The 22,225-nt window shown below is 48.0% G+C and overlaps 1 protein-coding gene across 6 annotated transcripts in view; it reads left to right on the top strand.

Moving 5' to 3' along the window:
• HOMER2 (homer scaffold protein 2) overlaps positions 1–22,225 on the top strand; it is a 91,513-nt gene that overhangs the window by 52,964 nt on the left and 16,324 nt on the right. For all 6 annotated transcript variants that reach the window (XM_088789470.1, XM_088789469.1, XM_088789471.1 and 3 more), the window contains 3 exons: positions 4,964–5,120; positions 13,340–13,471; positions 21,725–21,817. In XM_088789470.1, coding sequence (XP_088645596.1) covers positions 4,964–5,120; positions 13,340–13,471; positions 21,725–21,817 — 382 coding nt within the window. The remainder of the gene's footprint in view (positions 1–4,963; positions 5,121–13,339; positions 13,472–21,724; positions 21,818–22,225) is intronic.

Raw genomic sequence — 22,225 nt, 5'->3', positions numbered from 1 at the left:
TTCATATCAGCCTAGAGCTGAGCATTTCAAGTGAGGGATTATGATAAATTAAAACATCATTTTTGTTTTTTTGTTTTTTGTTTTTCCATTCAGAAAGTAAGTCATGCCAGTTCTTCACAGAATCATTTCACACGGAGCCAGAAATTGTTCTAAGCCAGAGTGGTCTCTCTAGCGAGTGGTTTTCATATTCCAAACATACATGTGTTGCACAAAGTGTCTAATTATTCTTGGGGACAATTACTGTCAGGTTCCAAAATGTGCTCAGTGAGCAGCAATTGCTGTTTATTCAGCTCTAAAAAAGACTATGCAAGGGAACCATAGGTTATATTGTCTGCCTAAGGAAATGTTTTGCCATGTAGAAACATCTGCTTTCTATTTAAAGCACCGAAGAGGGGATGGGGGTCTATTTGAAATAGACTCCCTAGGCCTCGAACACCAAAGAGAGAATAAATTGGGTATGAAGGTGGTTTCTGTTCTCTGATACACACTCTCTTCAGCTTTTCCCTGCTGGGAAGGAAAGGTGGCCTCCTGGTTTTGAAAGTTCTGTCTCTCAGATTTTTCTATTTATATTGATTTGTACACTTATGGGAACTGACTTCTATGTCCTAGTTCCAGCTCTTTTACTTTCTTAGGTGAAGCAAGATGCTCTTTCAGAGTTGGGGGTCTGCATTTCTGACTTTTGTAGTGAGGTTATAGAGTGTTCTAAGATGTAAAGATTTGTTGTCCAGGTGGCCTAAAATCATTGTGAGCCTCAATTTTCTATGTGGATGATGTCGCCCTTTCCCTCCCCTAACCCCCTCCCCGTCCAGAGGATTCAGTGAGAATATATACAATCTGCTCGGTATATAGGACACTTCTGTGAAGGATAGTGTCTTAGTTAACCTAGTGCTGTGTAATAAACTGCCACAAACTTAGCAGCTTAAAACAAAACACATTTCCGTGGGTCAGGAGTCCAGGCATGGCTTATAGGGTCTCTTATAAGGTGTCATCACGGTGTCAGCCAGGGCTGAGGTCACACATGACAGCTCAACTGTGGAAAGATCCACTTCTAAGCTTCCAAGTGGTTGTTGGCAGAATTCCAGTTCCTCAAGGGGTGTTGGACTAAGGGCCTTATTTCTCTCTAGCTGTTGGCTGGAGGCCACCCTCCAATGCTGCCACGTGGGCCTCCCCACCATAGCAACTTGCTTCATCAAGAGAGACAGTCAATGGAGAGATTTTGCCAGCAAGACAGAAGTCACAATGCTGTGTAACCTGCTTGCACAAGTGACATCGCATCATCTTTGCCATATTCTATTGGTTAAAAGCCAATGACAGGTCCCACCCCTGCTCACAGGGAGGGGATTGCGTAAGGGTGAAGGCACGAGGAGGCGGGGTCGTTGGGACACATGTCAGCAGCTGCCAAGTCTGGACACTATGTATGATGTGAGGGAGAGAGGATGGCATAGTGGTGAAAGGGAGGGTCAGTGTCATGTAGCACTGACTTCAAATCTCAGATCTGCCAACCGCCACTTGCTAACTGTGTGACCCGAGGCCGGTTCTGGGATTCTCTGTGCCCCCATTTCCCCTCCTGTAGGGCACCTTCCCCATGGGGTTGTTGTGATCCTAAATGAGAGACCACGTGTAAAGCCTGGCAAAATGATAAGAGGTCAGTAAATATTAGCTACTGGCTTTCTTTTCATTATTGTCTGTTTCGGGCGTTTTCTTTCAATACAGTTAGATTTTTTACTTTGAGAAGAATAAAATAAAACACCCCAGTGGCCTCAGGATTGCATGTGGAAGTCTCAGTCCCGTGGGTGGCTTGCTAGGCCCAGAGCTGCTGCCACACTGGCTGTGCAGGTCCGCCCGGCTGCCCGGGGCCCCAGGATTGAGGAACACTGGTCTTTGGCCTCAGAAGGGCCATGGCTCCTCCCGTGGCGCCTCCCTCTGCGTGGGGCTGCGGGAGTCCCTGCAGGTCCCCTCCCATGTCTGGTACCTCTCCCCAAACTGGCGAAGCCACTTTCCCTACAGAGGCCTGACCATGGTGACCAGGGCTACAGCCACCAAGGGTGTGGCCGGCTGAGCCCACTTTGCTCTCCCAACAAATTGCGTTTCTGGTTGGTGTCCCAAGGGCAACCCAAGATGGCTTCGGTCCATCCCCAGACCCGAGGAGGCAGCTTTGACGATGGGCCCTTCTTGCCCCATGCTCACTTTGACCGGAATCGTGCCAAGCAGATGACCCACTGCTTTTGCTTCTCTCTGACCGGAAAGCCCTGCCATCTTCTCTTGTCCCCCATCCCTTCTACTCTGTCTCTCTCTGCTTTGCTCTCTTCACTTTCTCACTCCTGTGGGCTTCAGACACATGGGGTGCTTGCAGAAGGTCACAGCTTGGCCACCACAGCTGCCCTCTTTCCTGAGCAAAGCACCTCTGCCTCTCCTTGCCCCTCTCCCCATCCTTTGCACCCAAAGATCCTGTTCTTGGTCCCACTTTGTTTCCTGTGGGCTGTGGGAGGACATTCTGGAGTCAGTCTACCATGTTTCCCCGAAAATAAGACCGAGCCGGACCATCGGCTCTAATGCGCCTTTTAGAGCAAAAATTAACATAAGACCTGGTTTTATTTTACTATAATATAAGAACGGGTCTTATATAATATGTGATGTGATGTGATGTGATGTGATGTGATGTGATGTAATATGATATAATGTAATATAATATAATATAATATAATATAATATAATATAATATAATATAAGACTGGGTCTTACATATATTAATTTTTGCTCCAAAAGATGCATTACAGCTGACGGTCCGGCTAGGTCTTATTTTCAGGGAAACAGGGTATGTCATTCACTGTCAGCTGTGTCATTTTGGAGGAGAGATGCCAGCTGTATGTGTCACTTCTTCCATTTTTTTCTCACTCATCTGATAATGTCTAATGTGAGTATCTCCCCAGCTCCTCAGACCCCTCCCCTAAAGAGCCAGGTTCCTGGCAGTGAGGTTGGGGCCAGGGATCTTGTATTTTTAGTGGAAGTGCCCAGCTAATTGCTATCGGAGGCCTAAGGGTGCTAAAACCCAGATCCCATCTCTCTTCCCTGGAGTGGAGGACACGAGGTCTGAAAGCACGCCCCTTCCCTGGGAGTGCTCTGGACAGGGGAGCAGATGTTTTAGCATAATTCTGTTCTTTCGAAACCTCTTCTATCTGACTGCCCTTTCCGTCGCTCCCTCGTCTCACATATGCAGCAGAACACCATGTGAGTAGCGTTTTCCTCTGTGGTGGGGTCCTTGGATAATTGGCGAAACGTGGTGTCCGGGCTGGCCGCCGCACAGCTGGGGGTCCAGATGTTGGATGGCCCGTGTGGGCTTGATGAGGGGGCTTGTATTCATGTGCTCATATGCTCCCCACGGGCTGCCCTCTCCACAACAGCTGCGGGAAATTTCAGTGACACTATCCCTTTGGTTTCTACAGCTGTCACCCTGCCTCTGGAAGGCTGCCTGTTTAGGATTGAGTGGGTGGTCACCGGTGAGGGGAGAGAAACAGCCTAGTAATCCACATCCCCGGGGCACTTGTCCTGCTCCCCGGATCTAGAAGGAAAGATCCAGGGGCAAGGAATACTGGTCTCTGTGCATTCTTCTGGAAAGCCGGCCTCGACAAACAGCTGCACTGAGAGGGCACGGGTGGCATGCTCTCGGCTTCATTCACTGAGACAAATAGTCATGAAAAAGGTTTCTGCATTTCTCTGCAGCCACAGCTGATGGTTGGTGCTGCTCTTCACGGTGCTGTTCAGCATCCCTTGCATGGGGCTCAAATAGCACATTGCTTTTCTAGGACAAAGTTTCCTTAGAAATAGCTTTCTTCCCAGTAATGAGCCTTGTAGAGTCAGGATGTGCTCAGACCTGCTTTGTCTAAAGCCACTCCTTCTAGAGACCAGAACACTTAACCTTCACTTTTCCGTTTGGATTTTTTTTTTTTTTGGTCTCCACTTGGGTGTCCTATTTGGTTATCTCGTCTCTTTTGACATTGTAAGGATTTACAAAAATTAATTTCTGTAAATTACCTTTTGATTAACTTTTTATCTTTAATAAGTGCTTATTAAATGTAGCATTTTTATGAATGATGGAATGATTTTTACATCATAATGCCTTTTTTTCCTTATTTTATATTATTTGGAACACTTTTAAAAGGATATTGAACCAGGTTACCCGAAGACCCTTTTTCCAAAAATAAGTATTTCGTAATGAGTCAGTTTCATTTTGTTACCTTGTTAAATAGGTACTTTTAAATATAAAATGTAGTGAAATCCATTACAATTTTTATACATCTGCCTTGTCTTTTAATGCATATTGTCAAGATCTAACTAATTCCCCACTAAACAGAAACAGGTAACGTGCTAACGTGGTTAATAATCACATTAAGACTTTTCAGGCAGGTGGAGTGAAAAAGCAACAAAACAGACGCAAGAATAGCAAAAGAGATAGGTTTGATGACTTTCACGTAAAACTCAAAAGGTTTATAAGTTGGGAATATAAAACTTGGTCGATTACAAATGAATGCATCACTCATACAAAGCTGTGAATTTGAGAAGGACTGAATAGAAATAGAATATGAAGTTGCAAATGGTTTGCAAAATCCTAAAATGGTTGCAGAACCTCACAAACTCGATTTGTTGCAAAATCCTACAAATGCCAACAGGGTGTCAGGAAAAGAATAGGACACTTGACGGGATGCAAAAACTGGACGAGGAGCTGCTGCGTTTTAAGCAAATCGCTTAGTCGGCCAATTGTTCTGCAGCCTCAGGGTGTTCAGTTTCAGTAACTTCTCTGGTGTCTTTTTTCTCCTCTTCTCATTTCTTATTTTAATTGTCCTCATGCATATGTATCTTCCCCTATACGCTATTAAAATCATTGGGGGCCGTGGAGGGCTTAGAAATCATAAATTATACATCAAGTCGTGTTTCATCAACTGACGCGCCCATCTCTCTCTTCCAGAGAACAGCCCATCTTCACCACCCGAGCACATGTCTTCCAGATTGACCCCACCACCAAGAAGAACTGGGTGCCTGCGAGCAAGCAGGCGGTCACCGTTTCCTACTTCTACGATGTCACCAGGAACAGCTATCGGATCATCAGTGTGGATGGAGCTAAGGTACCACCCCGCCCGCCACCTTTCCAGTTCTGTCACTTAGTTCGCATCTAAAGCGATACGATACGTTTAAAAAGTGGAGGGAAAAAGATGCACCCCTGTGCTGCCAGCTTAACACAGATGTTATTGTTATAATGTCTGTATAAGCACATATCCTGCTTTTTTTTCCCCCATTTAAAATTTCGGAAAATGAAGGGGTGAAAAAAGATTTCCCTGTTGCCATATTGTCTTTATAACTAGCATTTCAATGCCGGTGTAATAATGCCTCCCAGGCCCTGTAATGTTCTTAATCTGTCCCTTCGTGGTTAGATATTTACGTAGCTTCCAGTTTTTTACTGTTATAGGTAATGAGCATCGTCACGCAACAAGTACCCTCATTTGATTATCACATGCCTAATTGCTTTCTTTTTGGACATTTCCTTAGGATAGGTTCCGGAAATAATATGATAGGTCAGAATATTAACATTTGATGGCTCTTGACGGATATTGCCAGATTGCTGTCCAAAGAGATCTTTCTTCCAGTTTATTGCACCCCCGCCAGCACTGGATATCATATCTAGTCTGGTTTCGGTGTTATTAGGCATGGGAGTTGAATTTTAATAAATGGTTTTGGAGTATTTCTTGAAATAATTTTTTTCCTGGTACTTCCATTATTCTGCTGTCTTCCTCAGTGTTTGTGCTACATTACTATGAGAGCACAATAAAAACAGGGATAACAATAGAAGTATCACCAAGTTTACAAAAGAAAAAAAGGAAACTTGTTGCTTTATAAGTTCTTTTCTGTCTTTAAACTGTGTTCGTCCTGCTGGGCGTTTTTACACGGATTATCTGCTGTCACCTGAAGTTCAAACTGTCTGAAGCTGAATTCTCCTATTTCCCCTCTAAACCACCTCTTCATTTTCATTTCCCAATCACTTGGGCTAAAAAAGAGAGAGAGAGAGAGAGGAAGGAAAGGAAGGAGGAAGGGCATAGAGTCATTCTTTTTTCAGTTGGTCAGAGGAATCTGTCTTCGGTGTCTCACATTGATGCCTAATGTTTTGTTTCAAGGCCATAACTCTTGTCTTGGCACATTTTCGCTTGGATCATTGCAGTAGCCTTCCAACTGGCCTCCTCTCCCACCTGCAGTCTGTCCCGCCCTCTGCCTCATGGTCAGCACTCCTAGGCAGTCGGAAACGGGGGAGCTGGGGGCTGGGTAGTAGAATGGAGCTTGCTTGTCAGTTCCTCCCTCCACAAACCCACAACCATGGAGCAGAAGGCATGGGAAGCCTCCATTTGAAGACCCCCTCTCCCCCAGGAAAGGTGTGAGAACCTTCTGGTGTGTCCCGATCTCTTGGTGAGTTTCCCTGTTTTAAGGCAAAACTCTCCCCTCAGCCTGTGTTCTCTAAGTGCGCCCTCTGTGCTCTCAGCGTCGTGGAGACTGTAGATGAAGGCAGCTTGGACCTATGTTCCTCTTTTGCTTCCTTCCTCCTCCTCAGGAAGGGAGCCTGGAGTCTTCATTGTACAGCTGAGGGCAAGGAGAGGCAGTGACCTGGCCTGGCACACGGGTGCTTATGCCCAGTGCCTCGGACTCCATCTCCCTGCCCTTCGGGTTGGAGCAGGCTGCCCCCGGCCGGGAGGAGGAGTGTGTCCTGACAGCACACTGTGCAGGCAGGGTATTCAGGTGGAAGGGCTGGTCTGGCCCACACGTCTAGAGAGACGCAGGAACTGGTGTTCTCATCTCCGCAAGCAGGACGGTAAGACGAGGCAGGGCTCTGGGGAGCATTACGACGCGTGACGGTGCCTGGAAGGTAGCACTTGTGTTGGAGGATCGAGTATGTTTATTTGTTTCTTCTGGGAGACGTGGTGGTACCGCAGTTGCATTATCCTACGACCAGGGTGCCCTGATAGGGGTGGAGAATGAAGCCAACCTGCCATCTTTTATCTGTAGATTCTGTCAGTTCACCTGCCACCCATGAGACGAGTTTGCCCTGTTGTCATTGAGTTATCCACGGATATATGGGGCTTAAATGTAGATAAAGCGACTTTCTTCAAGAAAGTGCTTCAGTCCTATTAGCTGGGCTTTTAGTAATTTGTGTCAGTTCAGCCACTGGACGGTGTGGCTCTGCAGTTCCTGAAGGCTGTGCCGTGCTGGGGTCTGGGGCCAAATGAGCAAGCTGAGAAATCGGGTGTAGGAGGGTGGGCTGGCCCCTCGCTGCAGAATAAGGCTAATTCAGGTTCAGTGTGGGCTACAGCAAGTCACAGAGTCACTTAAATGGGAATCGGAACCCCAGGCCATGGGGCACCCCTGGAATTCAGACGTGGAGACCAAGGGTCTCAGGCCACCCCTCCTGTGGCCCCTGGCCACCTGCTCTTCCTGGATCCACCCAGAGTTCCCGTCTTACCCACGGGGGCACAAGAGCTGTGGCGGTGCCTCATTCTGCAAAAGGAGTGTTCTGTGCAGGAGCAGAAGGCCCGGGGGAATGTGGGGACATGGGGACGGACGGGCCCAAGTGTTTAATTACTGTGACTGGCACTTGGGGCCCAGGTGTGGGAGCAAGTGTCCTGCCCTGAGAATGAGCACAGAGCACTGGACGGCGGTCCCAGTGCCATCTCAGCCCTGCTGGACCTTCCCTAGAGCTGGCGAGCGGCCTCCTGCAAAACCAGCAGCCCGGGTCTAGGTCAGACCCTGTGCCTCCAGCTGCTCCAGAGGCCAGGTGGGCTGTGGGGAAGTGGACCTCCCCAGGTGATAGCAGCTATTGCCACTGCCCCGTCTCTGCAGCTGCCCCCTCCCTACCCAAGGCCAAGTTCCTAAACCCTGAGCCCCAGCGTCCGCCCCGCCTGCGTAACCCAGACGGATCTCCTTCCTTCCACGGGACCCACATAGGGCAGAGTACATTGAGCTGAAGCATTGCTCTTGTCTGCTGCCTGTGCCCACCGCTGCCCCACCCCAGCTTCCCCAGTTTGTGTCCCACCACATTGGGACAACCCGCCTTGGTTTAGGCCTTCGGTTCCACGTGTTGCTCTGAACCGAGATGACAGATGGTCAGAGCTTTAGCCTCCTGGGCTGTGTCCTGGCCCATGGGCTGCTCCTCTGCCCTTGGGCAGGTTCGGGCCCGGGTCCTGCCTTTCTGTTGGCCTGGCCTCATCCCATCCGTGACCTGGTGCCTCTGCTGGTGCTTCTGGGCCAGCTGTTCCTCCCAAGGCGGAGACTGTCCTGGACAGGAAGCCTGCTCCATGCCCCCCTGGGGCAGGAGGGGACGTGCTTCGGTAAGAAGTTGCTGCTGTGGCAGGGACTTGGAGGTCGTTGGGAGCAGAGGCCACAGCAAACTCAGCTGCTGAGTCAACCATGGGCAGAAGGGAGGAGCCGCCAGCAGCTCCAGCAGCTGTCATTCCACACAGGGCACAGCCACCTCGTGTTTCCTTGGGGAAGGATGCGGGAAGTCCTCTCCTCAAGCCTGAGCACGACGGGTGCCACTCATCCCAGGAGCGTCTTCCTGAAACAACAGGGCGATTCCTCCTCTCCGATAACGCGTTTCCATGGCAGTCCCAGCTGCTGCCCAGGGCACGAGCGCGGGACATCGTGGTTGTCGCCCCAGCATTGCCCGACCTCCAAGTCCCTTCCATGTCTGTGCACAGGGCTGCCCAGCGACTGCGCTTCTAGGGCTGGGGACCAGGCCTGGCTTGTCTTTGGAGTCCTAGCACCAAACCAGAGTGGGCAACACCCCCGAAGTGGGTGGGGCAGTGAGTGGGTGATGTGTCAGGCCTGGCCTGCAGCAGGTGTGCCGTGTCCATAGAGGGACAGTGGGCAGGGGTCGGGTCACCACCAAGCGGAAACCAGGCTCAGAATCTCAGAAGTCACCCCGGGTCGGCCCTGTGCGTGGACAGACGGAAGCCACATGAGGGCATCTCGCAAACCCAGCTTCACGGAGCCCTGATGTGAGCCATGACAGTGCCAGCAGCTGTGTGGTTCATGGCGTGTTGGGGGCAGAACCGCCAACCCCATCCTAAAGGAGCCCATTCCAGGGTGTTCTTTAGTGGAGCCATCGCAACCCTTGATTTCCTTGTGTGTTGGCTTCCTGACAGGCCCAGTAAATCACTGCTGTCCTGGGGAGAAAGGGCCTGCGCCTATGGATGAGACTTGCCTGGAGCAGGTGTTTCTCCCCGGGGCTCTGGATGGCTCCGCTGCCCTTGGTTCTCAGTTATTTATAGGAGAGCAGGAACCTCTGTTGGAAGAGACCTTAGAGGTCATCCGTTCTCCAGTTATTTAGCAGCACCCACTGTGTAGCCAATACTGCCTAGTCGTGCCAGCTCGGCGGATATGCCTCTGAAACCTGACTCGTGTGGTATTTCCTTCTGGGAATGTGGAATCCTTTTCAAGAACAGTCAGGGTCCCCTCCTCCGCCCATCACTATAGTTTCCTCTTTTGCATAAACACAGGTGCCTTCTGTTCATGCAGCGAGCATATGGAAGGTTCTTAGCACACAGTAGGTTTTCAGTGAGTGTTGGTTTCTTTTCTTCCCTGACTGTGGTAAAAAACAAAGGAAAAAAAGCACCTGTTAACGCCTACCCTGGAAGCCCGCAACGTCTCTTAATTGTTGTAACTCTGTCCCAGCCTCTTGTGGGAAACTTCCACATTCTTCCAACCTCCATCTCCCTGGATTTGGGGCACACTTTCCAGGAAGAGGCACCCGGAAGGCCTGATTCCCATTTTGGGACAAGCGGTCTCCTCTGAAGTTCAGAGCAGGACCAGAGACTGAAGCAGCTTAGCTTTGTGCTTCTTCCAAGTAGCTCTTGTCATGTATGTTTAGTGCATTTTCTGAAAACACGGACCGGTGCTCGGCAGGAGCTAGGGCGTGTGTCACTAGCAGTCTGGTTTCCTCTATGGAAGTTCCAGCGATAACTTGTGGAAGAGGAAGGGGCGTGTGTGGGCTAGAGGAGCCCACCTGAAAGCTTCACCCAAAGCACCCTCTGGGCTTCACTTTGTCCCCACCCTCACCTTCCCTGCTCCCCAGGGAGGCACCGCTTCTCATCCTGCTGCATTTGCCACCCCTGGCGTGCCCCCTCGACACTCAGCGCCGCGCTCTTCTGGTCCCCTCCCGACTGACCCCACCACCTTCACTCCTCCTGCTCTTGTTGGATGCCTTCTACCCAGGCCTCTTCTCTTGTCCCTCTGTCCCCTCCTGCTGGGTGACATCCTCCAGTCCTGTGACCCCATAGCCTTCTGACTCCAGAATCCACAGTTCCAGCCACTTCCTTTGTCCCCAGCACAGTTTTCCAGCGTCCGGTGTGCAGGGTACCATGTCCTCTTCTCACCAGCCTCAGCTCACTGAAGACGAGCCTCCCTCACAGCTGTGTTAGTTTTGTGTAGTTTAAACTGCTCACCTGTACTGTTGAACGTCCGGTAATAACATAAACACTCACGTACTCACCACCCAGGTGAGGAACTCCATCCTGTCCTAGGCTTTCAGGGTCCTTTCTGGGCCTCTCCCTACGTGCTCTTCCCATACCCCACTCTCTTGAAATTGGTATTAGGTATCCCGTGCTTTGCTTTGTCATCTTGCCTCCTGGGTGTAGATCCCGAAACCAGAGGTTGGCAAACTTTCCCTCTAAAGGGCCTGATAGTAATTATATATATATATATATATATATATATATATATATATATATATATATATATATATATCATACAGTTTTTGTAGCAGCTATTCAATTCAGCTTTTTTCTTGTAGCAAGAAAAGAGCCATGGCCTAGTATGTAAATGAATGGCTGTGGTTGAGTGCCAAAAACTTTATTTATAAAAGCAGACTGCAGGTGGATTTGGCCAGAGGGCTGTGCTAGTTCGTGGACCCTTGTCCTAAATACTGGGTTACGTCCTTTTGTGTGGTTTTGGCTTTGATGTAAAGAGAAGCATACTGGAGACCCCTACTGTCTGTCTTCTTCGTGACTTCCTTTTCTTTCTTTTTGCTTTAAGTGTTCGTGATTCATCCGTGTCGATGGCTGCACCTGGCTCGTCTTCCCTGCTGGGTAGTAGGTCATGGTATGACTGTCGCACGGTCGGTCCATTCTGCTGCTGGTGGGCATTCGTTTCTGCAAACACTGCTACTGTGAACATTGCCACCCATGTCTCCTGGGTTACCTACACAAAGCTCTCTTCCAGGTGTACACTTAGGACGGGAGTTACCAGGTGGCAGAGAACGTGCGTGTTGAACATTATCAGAGAAAGCCTTACCGTTTTTCAAAGTGGTTTTACCAGTCTTTGAGCTTTCATTACCCCACATCCTCACCCCACCCTCGCCGTCATCAGACATATTTTGAATTTGGTGCATACACTTGTGTGCTGGTGATGGCAGTGCCGTTTCCGCATTAGTAGTGAAATGGCGCTTCTAACTTACGTCCGTGAAACCCAGCCGGCCTCATCCGACCAGTCTCACGAAACGGGTCCATTCACCAGGATGAAGCCTCCCTCAGGTCCCATCTCCTCACCCCCACCCCCAGGATATTCCTCCTACACACACGCCTGGCCGGGGTCCTCACCACCGTAGACCCAGGGCAGACAAAAGGTGGTTTCATATGTGACCACTGTAATTCACTCCTCCATTCATGCTGAGGAGGGTGGAAGTCAGTAATGAGTCGGAGCCTCAAAGAGAAACAGAAGCATTAAGGTGGATTCCAGGTACGAGAGCAGTTAGCTGGAAATGACTTGGGGACATGAGAGGATCGCACACAGGAGCATATCCTTAGAAGCTTCTGGAAAAGTCCAGCTTTCCAGGAGGACCTAGTCTTGGTAGGCTGTGCCACGTCTTGCACAGGCTGGAGTTGCCATGTCAGTGGGAAGTGGAGGGAGAGGTCTGGGTAGACTGTCTGACAGCATGATTGCTCTCACTGTCAGTCTTGCTGCTTCTGGGAAGGTCAGTGCACTGGGTTTCCTGGGAGAGCAGCCAGCCGTTTGTCTCACTAATTGTAGCGATGGGCCTGTCAGGGGCTGAACGATTGTTCAGACAGCTACTTCCGGTGAGCCGGTGATGGAAAGGATCGTGTGGATGGAAGGGATGGCTTTCCTCCCCTTTCTTTCTCCCCTTGGGTCTCGGCAGCTCCACCACTTCCAGAGCCTGTGGTGAGCTGTTAGGAGACAGCCAGGGCATTACAACGCCTGCAGGAACCAGCCTGAGGGGTGGCAAGAGCAGCACGGTGAAGGGAGCGGGCTTCCCTTTATGTTCTTGGCTGACCTCCCACTGTGGGACTGTGTAGTCGTGTTTGGTAAGTGCCTGGGCACCTTCATGCTGGTGACAGAGTGAGAGGTGGCTGTGCTGAACCAGGATCAAAGCAACACCCCTCCCCAACCCTGCAGAGCAGGCTTGTCAGTAAGGAGTGGGGAGGACAGAGGACCCCATTTCAAAATTCGCATGGAGCGTTCCTGCAAGACTGGGAATTTGTGTTCCAGGAGTGAAAGACCTTTTGTCTGTTCGAGATCGGCAGTGGCCAGTGCAGGTGTGTGGGTAGGAGGGCCCTCCTGGGGTTGGGTGAGGAGGTGGGTCCTGGGGCTCCGAGCGAGGCTTACTTCTCATTTTATATGATGCCCCCTCTGCGGTCCCCATGTGCTGGTGCATCCTTCCACAGAAGGCCACCTCTCCTGTCACAGCAGTCTCTCTCCTTCCATGACTCTCTCCTTCCACATTCTATAGCCTACTCATCCCCTCATCCTTGGGTCCCTGTACTGTCCCTTCCAGTTCTGCTCCACCCAGCTCACACCTGTATCATCAGTCTCTTCATAAATTAAATGGTCCACACAGGATCCCAGTTGGGGTATATCTTTTTCTTCCTGCTGGGAAGCAGCAAGCCCCATCGCTTATGGACACTTGAAGTTGTTTGAGCTGGACACTGGGGCTCCAGGTGCTAAAAGGGGTACAGCATGCAGCTCTTCAGAGAACGTGTGACATGGCTGGCCATTGAGGGCAATTGGGTGCCTGGCAGCTTTGGGGAAATAAATAGCAGTTTTGGGAACTCTCCTTCGAGAGGCTTTCTCCCACTGATGACTTACGATCTGACGTTGCCCCACATCGTGGTTGCGTATCCGACTCAGCATGGGAGGAGCCACAAGAGGAAGAAGTCAGGACCGAGGGACCAGAGTGAAGGGCCTGCTTTAAGCGTTTGGTCCTGGCTTTGCCGACGGAAGACTGTGTGAGCAGCCGCTGTGGTGTCTCGTTCAGTGCTGACGTTCTGCTCTCTGGGCTCTTTCCCTGCAGGTGATTATAAACAGCACAATCACACCCAACATGACTTTCACCAAAACGTCGCAGAAGTTTGGACAGTGGGCCGACAGCAGAGCCAACACGGTGTTTGGTTTGGGGTTTTCGTCAGAACAGCAGCTGACAAAGGTATGTGGTGTTTTCCACAGCACAGGACGTGCTGTGTCGGAGGCTTTGTCACTGGTCACTGCCCGCTGAGGGACCTTGCAGGATTCCTCTCTGCCTTTGGTTTTGCCCCTTCGGGCACCACAGGGCTGCCAACCCAGTGACCTTTTAGAAATGCCAGGTTCCTTGAAAATGGGGTGTCGTTGGGGGAGGGAAAACATCCGACACGTGCCACGTCAGAGCCTGAGGTCGCAGCAGCAGGAAGCAGCTCTGCCTTCCTCCTCGCGTGTCAGCCCTACTCCCTGTGCCCTGGGTGTCAGCCATCAACGTCGGGGACCCTCTGGTTGGAGCCCTTAGACAGAGGGATAAGGTGACACTTAACAGCAGTTCTTAACCTGGAGTCCCCACAACCTTTAAGATGCCACACAGTGGTGTGTGTGCATGTGTGTGTGTGCGTGTGTATGCGTGTGTGCTTGCGTGCGTGTGCGTGTGTGCGCATAGTTCTGATTCGCTTCTCCAAGGGGTCTAACCATCTGTGGACGGTTAGAGAGGTGTCAGAGAGCACATCCTGACTGACCACAGACTCAAACCCCAGGGTCTCAGGGAACAAACTGATGGCCTCTGAGCGCCCTCACCCACATGATGGAAAGAGCTGAAAGCTTGTTTTAGGAAAATAGGGTCCCTTTTAGGGTGCTGGGGGAGTCCTGTGTAGTTATTAAGAACGCATTGGTTAAGAGCAAGACTGGCTAGTTTCCATGACACGGGAACTTACTGGAAGAATGTCCGAGTATCTCAGATCCAAGGGAGAGTTGAAAATCCAGGCCCCAGGATGGATGGTGATGCTATTGTTTGAAATAAAGAGTGCTGTGAGGATCAGGAGAATTTACATCAAGGGGAATCAAGTATGATAATGATTTCTTAGAAGAATAATACTAGAACCTCTGTCTGCGAGCCATGGGACTGCCTTCGTTTCTATCCTGAATTAGTGCCTGGTGGGGGAGACGGGGGGTAGGACAGCTGCTCGCCTGCCGAGCGGCCCCTTCCCACACCTGCCTCATGTCCAGGCTGATGGGGTTGAAGCCTCAAACTGCAGGGAAGGATGAGGTGGGGAAGCTTCTGTCAGAGATGGCGCTGGCTCGTCCCGCCCAGGGCTGGAGTTCACAGACGCCCAGATGGTCTGAGAGAATCACTGCCAGCTGCCTGGAACAACTTCTTCAATCTTTGGAGGAATCAAAGTATCTCGGAAGAATAAAGGGGAAAGTTTCACTGAACAGACTTGAAAAAAGGAAGAATTCAAAACAAAAATCAGAACAAGTTGCGAAAGCTCAGTTGTTTATGCTTCTGAGAACTGGAGACCTTGAGCTGTACCTTCTTCCCGGTGTGGCCACGTGTGCTTTCCCCCAGACACAGGAAAATGTCCTTTCATTAGTGAGGAGCGCCTGGTCTTCCCGTGTCACTCCATCTCCTTCGAGCGCCGGAGTCCCTGCCCTGTGACAGTGGCCTGCCATTGTCCCAGAGACTTACCACAAAAGCACTCAGGTGTCTCCTTTGTGCAGAATGTTTCAAATCAACCTTGCCCTTCTCTTTGAAGGGAAGATTAGCCACACGCTGATAAATTACTGTGAAGTGAGGCTGGCAGTCTCCACAAGTGGCAATTAGCTGGCAAAGAGGAGCCTGAGCCTGAAGGGTTCTCGAGGCATGTTGCTGAGGGGACAACTGTGGCTGGATATTCCTGACTCCACAGACTAACCACCCACAGATCTGAAAGGCGACCTGGTAATCAAACACGGTAACTAGGCTAGAAAAAGGAACACCAGTGTGGATATTCTCATTTGAGAACATTTCATACACACTTCTCTCTGCACCCCCGGAAGCAAAATAGATACCTTGATCTGTACTGCCTGCATTGTAAGGGCTGCTTTACACCACAACCCAGAAAGTATTACGGGGCCATGCTCTGCTCTTTAGATAGGCTTTCTAAAAATACTAGAAGCTGCCTAGTCCCAGGCCTGTCTACCCATGGAAAGGACGTGAATGTTCAGCCCACTGGAGAATGTTGAACGCGGACGTGCAAGCTCTAATAAAAGGAAGAAGAGCTTCTGGAAAGAGACAAAAGGAAGTGGAAGCAAAGGAAAGAAGGAGCCAGTTGTTGAAGTTGAGATTCCTTCTGGCATCTGACCTTGAGATGTCACCGTGCTAGATTTGGTTCCATCTCATTCGTGGCAGACAGAAGGAAACACATCCTGCCACGAAGGGGAGTGATTCAGGATGGGGCGCCAATGCTCTGTGACTGAGCCATAAAACCCTGCCACACATGTGGTATTTGCTTTTGACCCATTTTGATGATTTCCTCTGCAATTCAAACGTTTACTTTGTTAACTCAGTGTATTTGTAGAATATTGTCTTATACCTTTCTGTCACCCGATTTGAGGGCCAGTTTTGTTTTGTTTTCAAATGGGAGGGATTAATCATTCTTTTGATAACTTTTTCACTAGAATGCTTTTGGCTGCAAATCACAGAGAACTTGATCGCAGTGTTTATGCAGATAGAGTTATTCTTTTCACACAGAAGAGAAGCCAGAGGCGGGTGTTGCCAGCATTGGCTCAGTGGCTCCATGATGTGGGGTCTGAGAGCTCTGTGGGTTCTGTTTGTTTTTTCTATTATTGGCCTTCCCCTCATGGTGATAAGATGGCTTGTTAAGCTCCGTCCATCACATCTGCATTCATGGCAAGAGGGCGGAGGCAGAAGGTGGTACCACAGCAGCTTCCCTGTGAGCTCCCTTGGCAGAGTTCTTCTAGGGTCCCATTGTCACTCCGGGGTCCCTAGGCCACCCTCTCACTCCCCCAGAAACCTTTGTGGTTTGAATATCCTTGGATCCATGGGTTTACTTTGTAGAAATCAAGTCTAAGGAAATAATTTTAACTGAGTACAGAGATTTGGCTATGAGGATTTTCCTTGTATCGTCATTTACCACAGTAAAAACAAACAATAAAAACCCAACCTAGCCTAAATGTGTCGCAGTAGGATATACCCCAATTTATCCTTCCGCATAATGTTGTACAGCAATTCAGATGATATAATGGATCATATAATTGCAAGGAAATATTAATGTCATATTGTTAATTTTGAAAATAGCTAGCTATAAGACGAGATATACAGAGTATCATTCTATTTTTAAAAAGAAATATGTGTACCAGATGCATAGATACATATAGTAAAATATCAGAACTTTGTGTGGTTAGTGCCTGTCTTTAGGTGATGGGACTATAGGTTTAAAATATTATTTTTAAACTGTGCTTGCTAAATTTACAAGCATATGTGCCTTTTCATAATAAGTGGGAAATACTATGAATCTTAAGACTTGGAGAGAAGGGATGATTTAGCAAAGGATAGTCGTCTGTCAACTCTCTCTGTGACTAGTGCTTCTCTTCTGAGGGTTGGAGTCTGTGAGGGGAACATTCTCCCAGGGTGTCTGGATTGCTCCCAGTTTCGTATTATTGCGGATAATGCTGGGATCTTCTGAATATCTTGAAGGCCTTTTTTTCGTATTCTCAGTTATTTCCATAGAATAGTTTCCCAGAAGTGATATCACTAGGTCAGTGGGTGTGAACATTTTTTTCACTCATTATGCATATGTCCAGATTGTTTCTCAGGGGGCTGTACCAACACACAGCACTACCGAAGTATCTCGCCAGCCCCGGTTATTATAATTGCATTTAGTGTTTGCTCACTTAGCAGGCAAAGAATGGGGCCTCATTATTTTGATTTGCATTTCCAGTGAGGCTGGTTAGTCTTTTCTGTAAGTTGCTTTTGTATTGCATTTTTTAATTCGTGAATTTTGCCATTTCTCTATTGGGTTTTTCATATTTCCCTTTTCAATTTGTACAAACTCTTTTTGTACTAAAGAGAATGGCTCCTTTTCTATTGTGCTAGCCTAGCTATAGCTAGTTCCCCCAGGCTCTTGTTTTCCTTCTGATTTAGTCTTTTCCCTTTTGTATTTTCAAAAGCTTTACATTATTATGTCATCAAAATCTGTCACTTTTGTGATTTTCTTTTATTTTTTCCAAGTTTAGAAAATTACTCTCTCACCCCTCAAGCAGAAGTTTGATAAATGTTCAATTCTGTTTGCGTGCAGATTTTTTAAGGTTTTAAAAAATACCCCTTTAACTCATCGATAATTTATCATGCTACTGGTTTGCGGTAAGGACTTAAATTAATTTTACCCCAATTTAGTAAAGTTATCTCAATCATCATATACTACATAATCTTCCCCATTAATTTATGAGTCTTCTTTTGTCATAAGCTAATTTTTATATAAATGATGGGGCCTGTTTCCATCGTGCATCTGCTAATAGCGCATCTTTTTAAGTGATTATTGAAAATTGATCTGATAGGGCTTATCTTACTTCATCACATTGTCAGCTTAATTTCTGAAATTTTCTTTTTGATTCTCACCCACTTGCTTGTAAAACAAAGTCCTCTACAGGCTTTGAGGACAGGAACCAAGTTTTTCTTATGTATTCCAGTGTCCCCAGCACATAGAGACACCTACTCAATATTTTTGAATGGATAACTTCACCGTTTGTGGAGCTCTTTTACTAAAGTTCACAGTTTTAAGGCTTTCGCTGTCATTTTACTTGAAGAAACACGTCAAATCAAGGCCAGAGAAGCCTCGCTTCCCTTTGCTGAACCCGTTACATCCCTAGCAAAGCCCCATCTCTGGCTCTCCAGGGATCCTTGGAGGTGGTATTAGCATCCACACTCTGTAGAAGTAGAAACCGAGGTTCACAGTGGTTCATGTGCGTGCGTTTGAAAGGCCACTAGGGGTCAGGTTTGGGCATCTTAGCTCAGGTAGCAGTTCAGCAGGTAAATCATAGGACACTAGTGTCCAGTGCTGGCATCACGCGGCCTGTGTTCAGTCCCACTGTGACCTTGGCCAGTTATGAAACTGCCTGTTCCCCATTTGTATACTGACAGTACTAAGCGTACCTCAGGGTCACTGAGGGGTAAGTCAGACTTTGGACGTTCTAACCACCCTTCATATTTCATCCCTATGGGACGAGATTCCTTTTTCCCCTTTTTTGAGATGTTCTTGGCTGTTATTATTTATCTACCACCTTGAAGCCCTGTAGGCTGTGTGATTTGATGTACATGTGTAACTGAGGAGAACAGTTAAAGGATGGAGCTGCAGGAGCTGTGACATCAGAAGTTGTCCTCTGGGCCACTCAGTCCATATCTGACGCTCCGTTCCTCAGGCCTTGTCTTTGCCGTAAGGGTTCCTGTGGCCTGTTTTGGAGTTAAAGCTTGTATAGGTCATTTTATTTTGAAGAGGAAGTGAGTACAATTCTACTTTACATTTTAAGGTAATGGGGCTTCTCTTTGCAAATGGAAGATCGAATCAATAAATAGTTAGCAACTGCTGTGGGCAGGACTCTTGGTGTTCCTGTTGGCACAAGGAGGTGACTGGATGTGTAGAATGATCACGTGGAAATCAGATCTGGGCCCAAGTTCAGGTTTACCGTTTACTAGCCGTGTGACCATGGGCAAGTCTTAACCTCTCTAAGGCTCCAGTTTCTTTTTTTGTTCTTCCTTTGAATTTTTATGAGTTTATTTTACCCAGACTGATGACATATGCCAGCGAGCAAGATCTCAAGTGCTCTCTCTAGGGCTCCATTTTCTTATCTCGAAACTGTAAATGAGAATTCCCATCCTACAGAGCAGTGGTAAGGAGCAAACGAGGGAATGCGTGGTAAGGAGCCATTAAACTCCTTCACATGTAGATACGGGAAGAGTGTGGTAAGTCTGCCCACCTGGGCCACCTGGAGGGGCTGCCCTGGCGGGTGTCGGGGCAAAGAGAGAAGAGCCCATTGGAACTAGAGCTTTGAGCCCTGAGTCTCTAAGAGCTGAGCTAAGGTCTGGACCCTTCGGGGATGTCAGTGTCAGGTAGGAAGAGACAGAGAGAATGGAAGCCCCAGGCTCTGTGTGGAGGCGACTTGTTCTATCACAGCTGGCAGGGCTTTATTTACTGGCTTGTCTGCCACTGTCTCCTGCTATTCAACTCTTGGCCTCCAGGGAGGCAGGAGTAGGACTGGGACCCACGCAGTGTGCATGACGCCCCAGCTCCCAGCTTGGTGCATGGCCCGGTTCCGGTAGGGGGAATACGTGTCCGCTGAAGTACTGACTGGTGCTCAAGTCGTGTTTGTTGACTGAATGAGCGTGATGCTAGCCGATGACATTTTCAATCTGGTTTTACAAGCAACTTCGAATAAGACACATGAGAGAAAGGGGCCCTAATAGGTACGAGAAGGACCTGAAAACAACAATGCTTTGGTTTGGGCGGCTGGTAAAGGATTAGGGTATTTGTGGGGAGAGAACCAGCCCCCACTGTACTGAGCGAAGCACAGGCCGGGCTCCAGTAGCAGGGGCGTCTGTTGAGAACCACATGCATTACAGTTTTCTTCAAATCATGTTTGACTTTTAGTTGATTCTGGGCACAAAGACATTTCAAATAAAACCTTCTAAAAATCGCATCTTTTAATGTCTTAATAAGACTGAAAGGCCCTTATGGTGCTTGCTCCAAATCTCTTCCAGGGTGACATTCGTATTTTGAGTGATGCCTTAGGTTGTCCCGATCAGGTAAGCTTAGGAAGCAGAAAGATGGGGCAGAATAATCCCAGCTCTCATCACAGCACCTCCCCGAGCAGCAGTCTTGGTTATCTGGCAGAAGAACTGTGCCATTCTTAGCTTAGGCCTGCGCCCTGGATGGGGGTGTGTACAGGCCTGGAACCAGAGCTCATTTGCTCACTGAACTAGCTGTGCCTGCTTTATGCCGGGGTTGAGAGGAGGTGCCAAGAGAAAGGCATGGACCTGCTACCATCAAGGAATTCATGACGTGACGGTTTTACGTAAGGGGCCCACTAAAAGGAAGGAGGGGGGCTTTGTCCATCCCTGCTGGACCTCACTTGTTTTAAGCAACAGGTAATGTGATTTTGCTCTGACAGCCTTGGGATGGTTACATATGAAGCCCTATGGCTGTGGCTTTCGTGAGGGGCCTGCAGGAGCAACACAGGCCAGAACAGAAAGGCTGACCTTCCCTGCTTTGAACACGGTGTGCGGTTCACCAGCGCCTGTTGTCTGGCAAGGGTCCCGAAGCAGACCACTGTGGTCGCTGTGGGGAACACACTCAGGGGAGCCTGCACTCAGACATTAATGAATCGTCAGCAAGTCACAGAATGTCGGTAGCCTTACAGCTTGCTAGCTTTTTTTTTTTCTTACCAAGCACATTGAGCTCACTCTTGCTTTGCCATGCCAGCAGGATCTATCACAGAATGTTCTCTGTTCAAACAATGTACTTGCTAATTAAAATCAGTTGCCTTGTCAGGGACTATAAGCCAGTGATTGATGTGATTGCCCTGGGATTTTAAGAATTTTTTTATTATGAAAATATTAAAACATGTTTAAAAAGTAGAGAGCATAGTATAATAAACAGCCATGTACACATCGCCTGGTGGTTAACATTTGCCACATTTCTTCACCTATTGTATTATTGTTGAAGTACTTTAAAGTAAATTACAGACATCAACACATTTCACACCTTAATACTTCAGCATTTATCTCTAAAAAAATGACATTTTCCAACGTAAACAGCATCATTAGCACTTCTGATAAAACTAATATAATTCCTTGATGTCATCTAACCCAGTCTGTGTTCACATCTCCCCCACTTGTTCCCCAGGAGCCTTTTATAGTTGGTCTGTTCAAAACAGGATTCATCATAGGCTACATGTTGTCATTTTGCTGGTTTGCATTTTGACATTTTATATCTTAAGCTTTTAAAATCTAGAACAGTTCCTTCTCCCCAACTTTTTGGATGTTTTTATTTTCCATTGCATTTGACTTGTAAGAGTTCTTGCATCTTTTGATAGAGAAGATGAAAATTTTCACAGATTCCTTCTGCAGTACAGCTAAATTTCTTTTCTTGCCTTTGTATTAGTTACTGTTAACCAGATGAGTTTGTTTTCAATACATCATCATCAGATTAGCCTGAATAGCTTTTGACCCTGGCCAGTAGTATTTACTGGAAGAAGCATTGCTTATATTCATGTTTTTCTGGTTGTATTTATATTCATTTCTTTTTAATCTCAAGTAAAATTCTTTTCAATTCTGTAAAATTATACAGAATTGGCCTAAAATGAATGCAAAATAATAAAGACAGGTTCTGAATATCAGCCATGTATAAGGTTAAGAAAAACCTTAATAACTGTTCTTCATGTTCAGTTTGCAGAAAAATTCCAGGAGGTGAAAGAAGCTGCCAAACTAGCCAGAGACAAGTCGCAGGACAAAATCGAGACCTCAAGTAATCACTCTCAAGTGAGTAATTTGTCCATAAAACTAACCCGAGTGTGATCAGTGATTGAGCCTCTGTTCCTTGTCACTTTTGACAAGAAAGAGGGAATTTAGCAGCAGGGCATTTTGAGGGCTTTCCAACTACTAGCCTGTTGATACAGGTGGATGGGACATGTGCTGATGAGGCTTCTGAACTTCTCAGGGTTGGTGATGTGATTTTGATGGGATTAGGGTAATGCATGTCCCTGACCCCTAAGAGGCATTCTCTGGTCACTGTGTTTAAACACCGGTGGCAACGCAGTGTGTTTCCCTGCTGTATTGGGAGGCAAGCTCTACGTGAAGGACGCATCAACAAGTGTAGGTACCTTGTTCCCGTGAGAGAGAAAACTTGACTGATGCCTAACAGCCCTCGTCTCTGTCTCCCTATTCTAA

Source organism: Rhinolophus sinicus, chromosome 13 (genome assembly GCF_057876585.1).
Source record: "Rhinolophus sinicus isolate RSI-liver-muscle chromosome 13, RSI-T2T, whole genome shotgun sequence".
NCBI classification, from domain to species: Eukaryota; Metazoa; Chordata; class Mammalia; order Chiroptera; family Rhinolophidae; genus Rhinolophus; species Rhinolophus sinicus.
The sequence above is the reverse complement of the archived record's forward strand: the minus strand, read 5'-3'. Positions and strand labels throughout refer to the sequence as shown.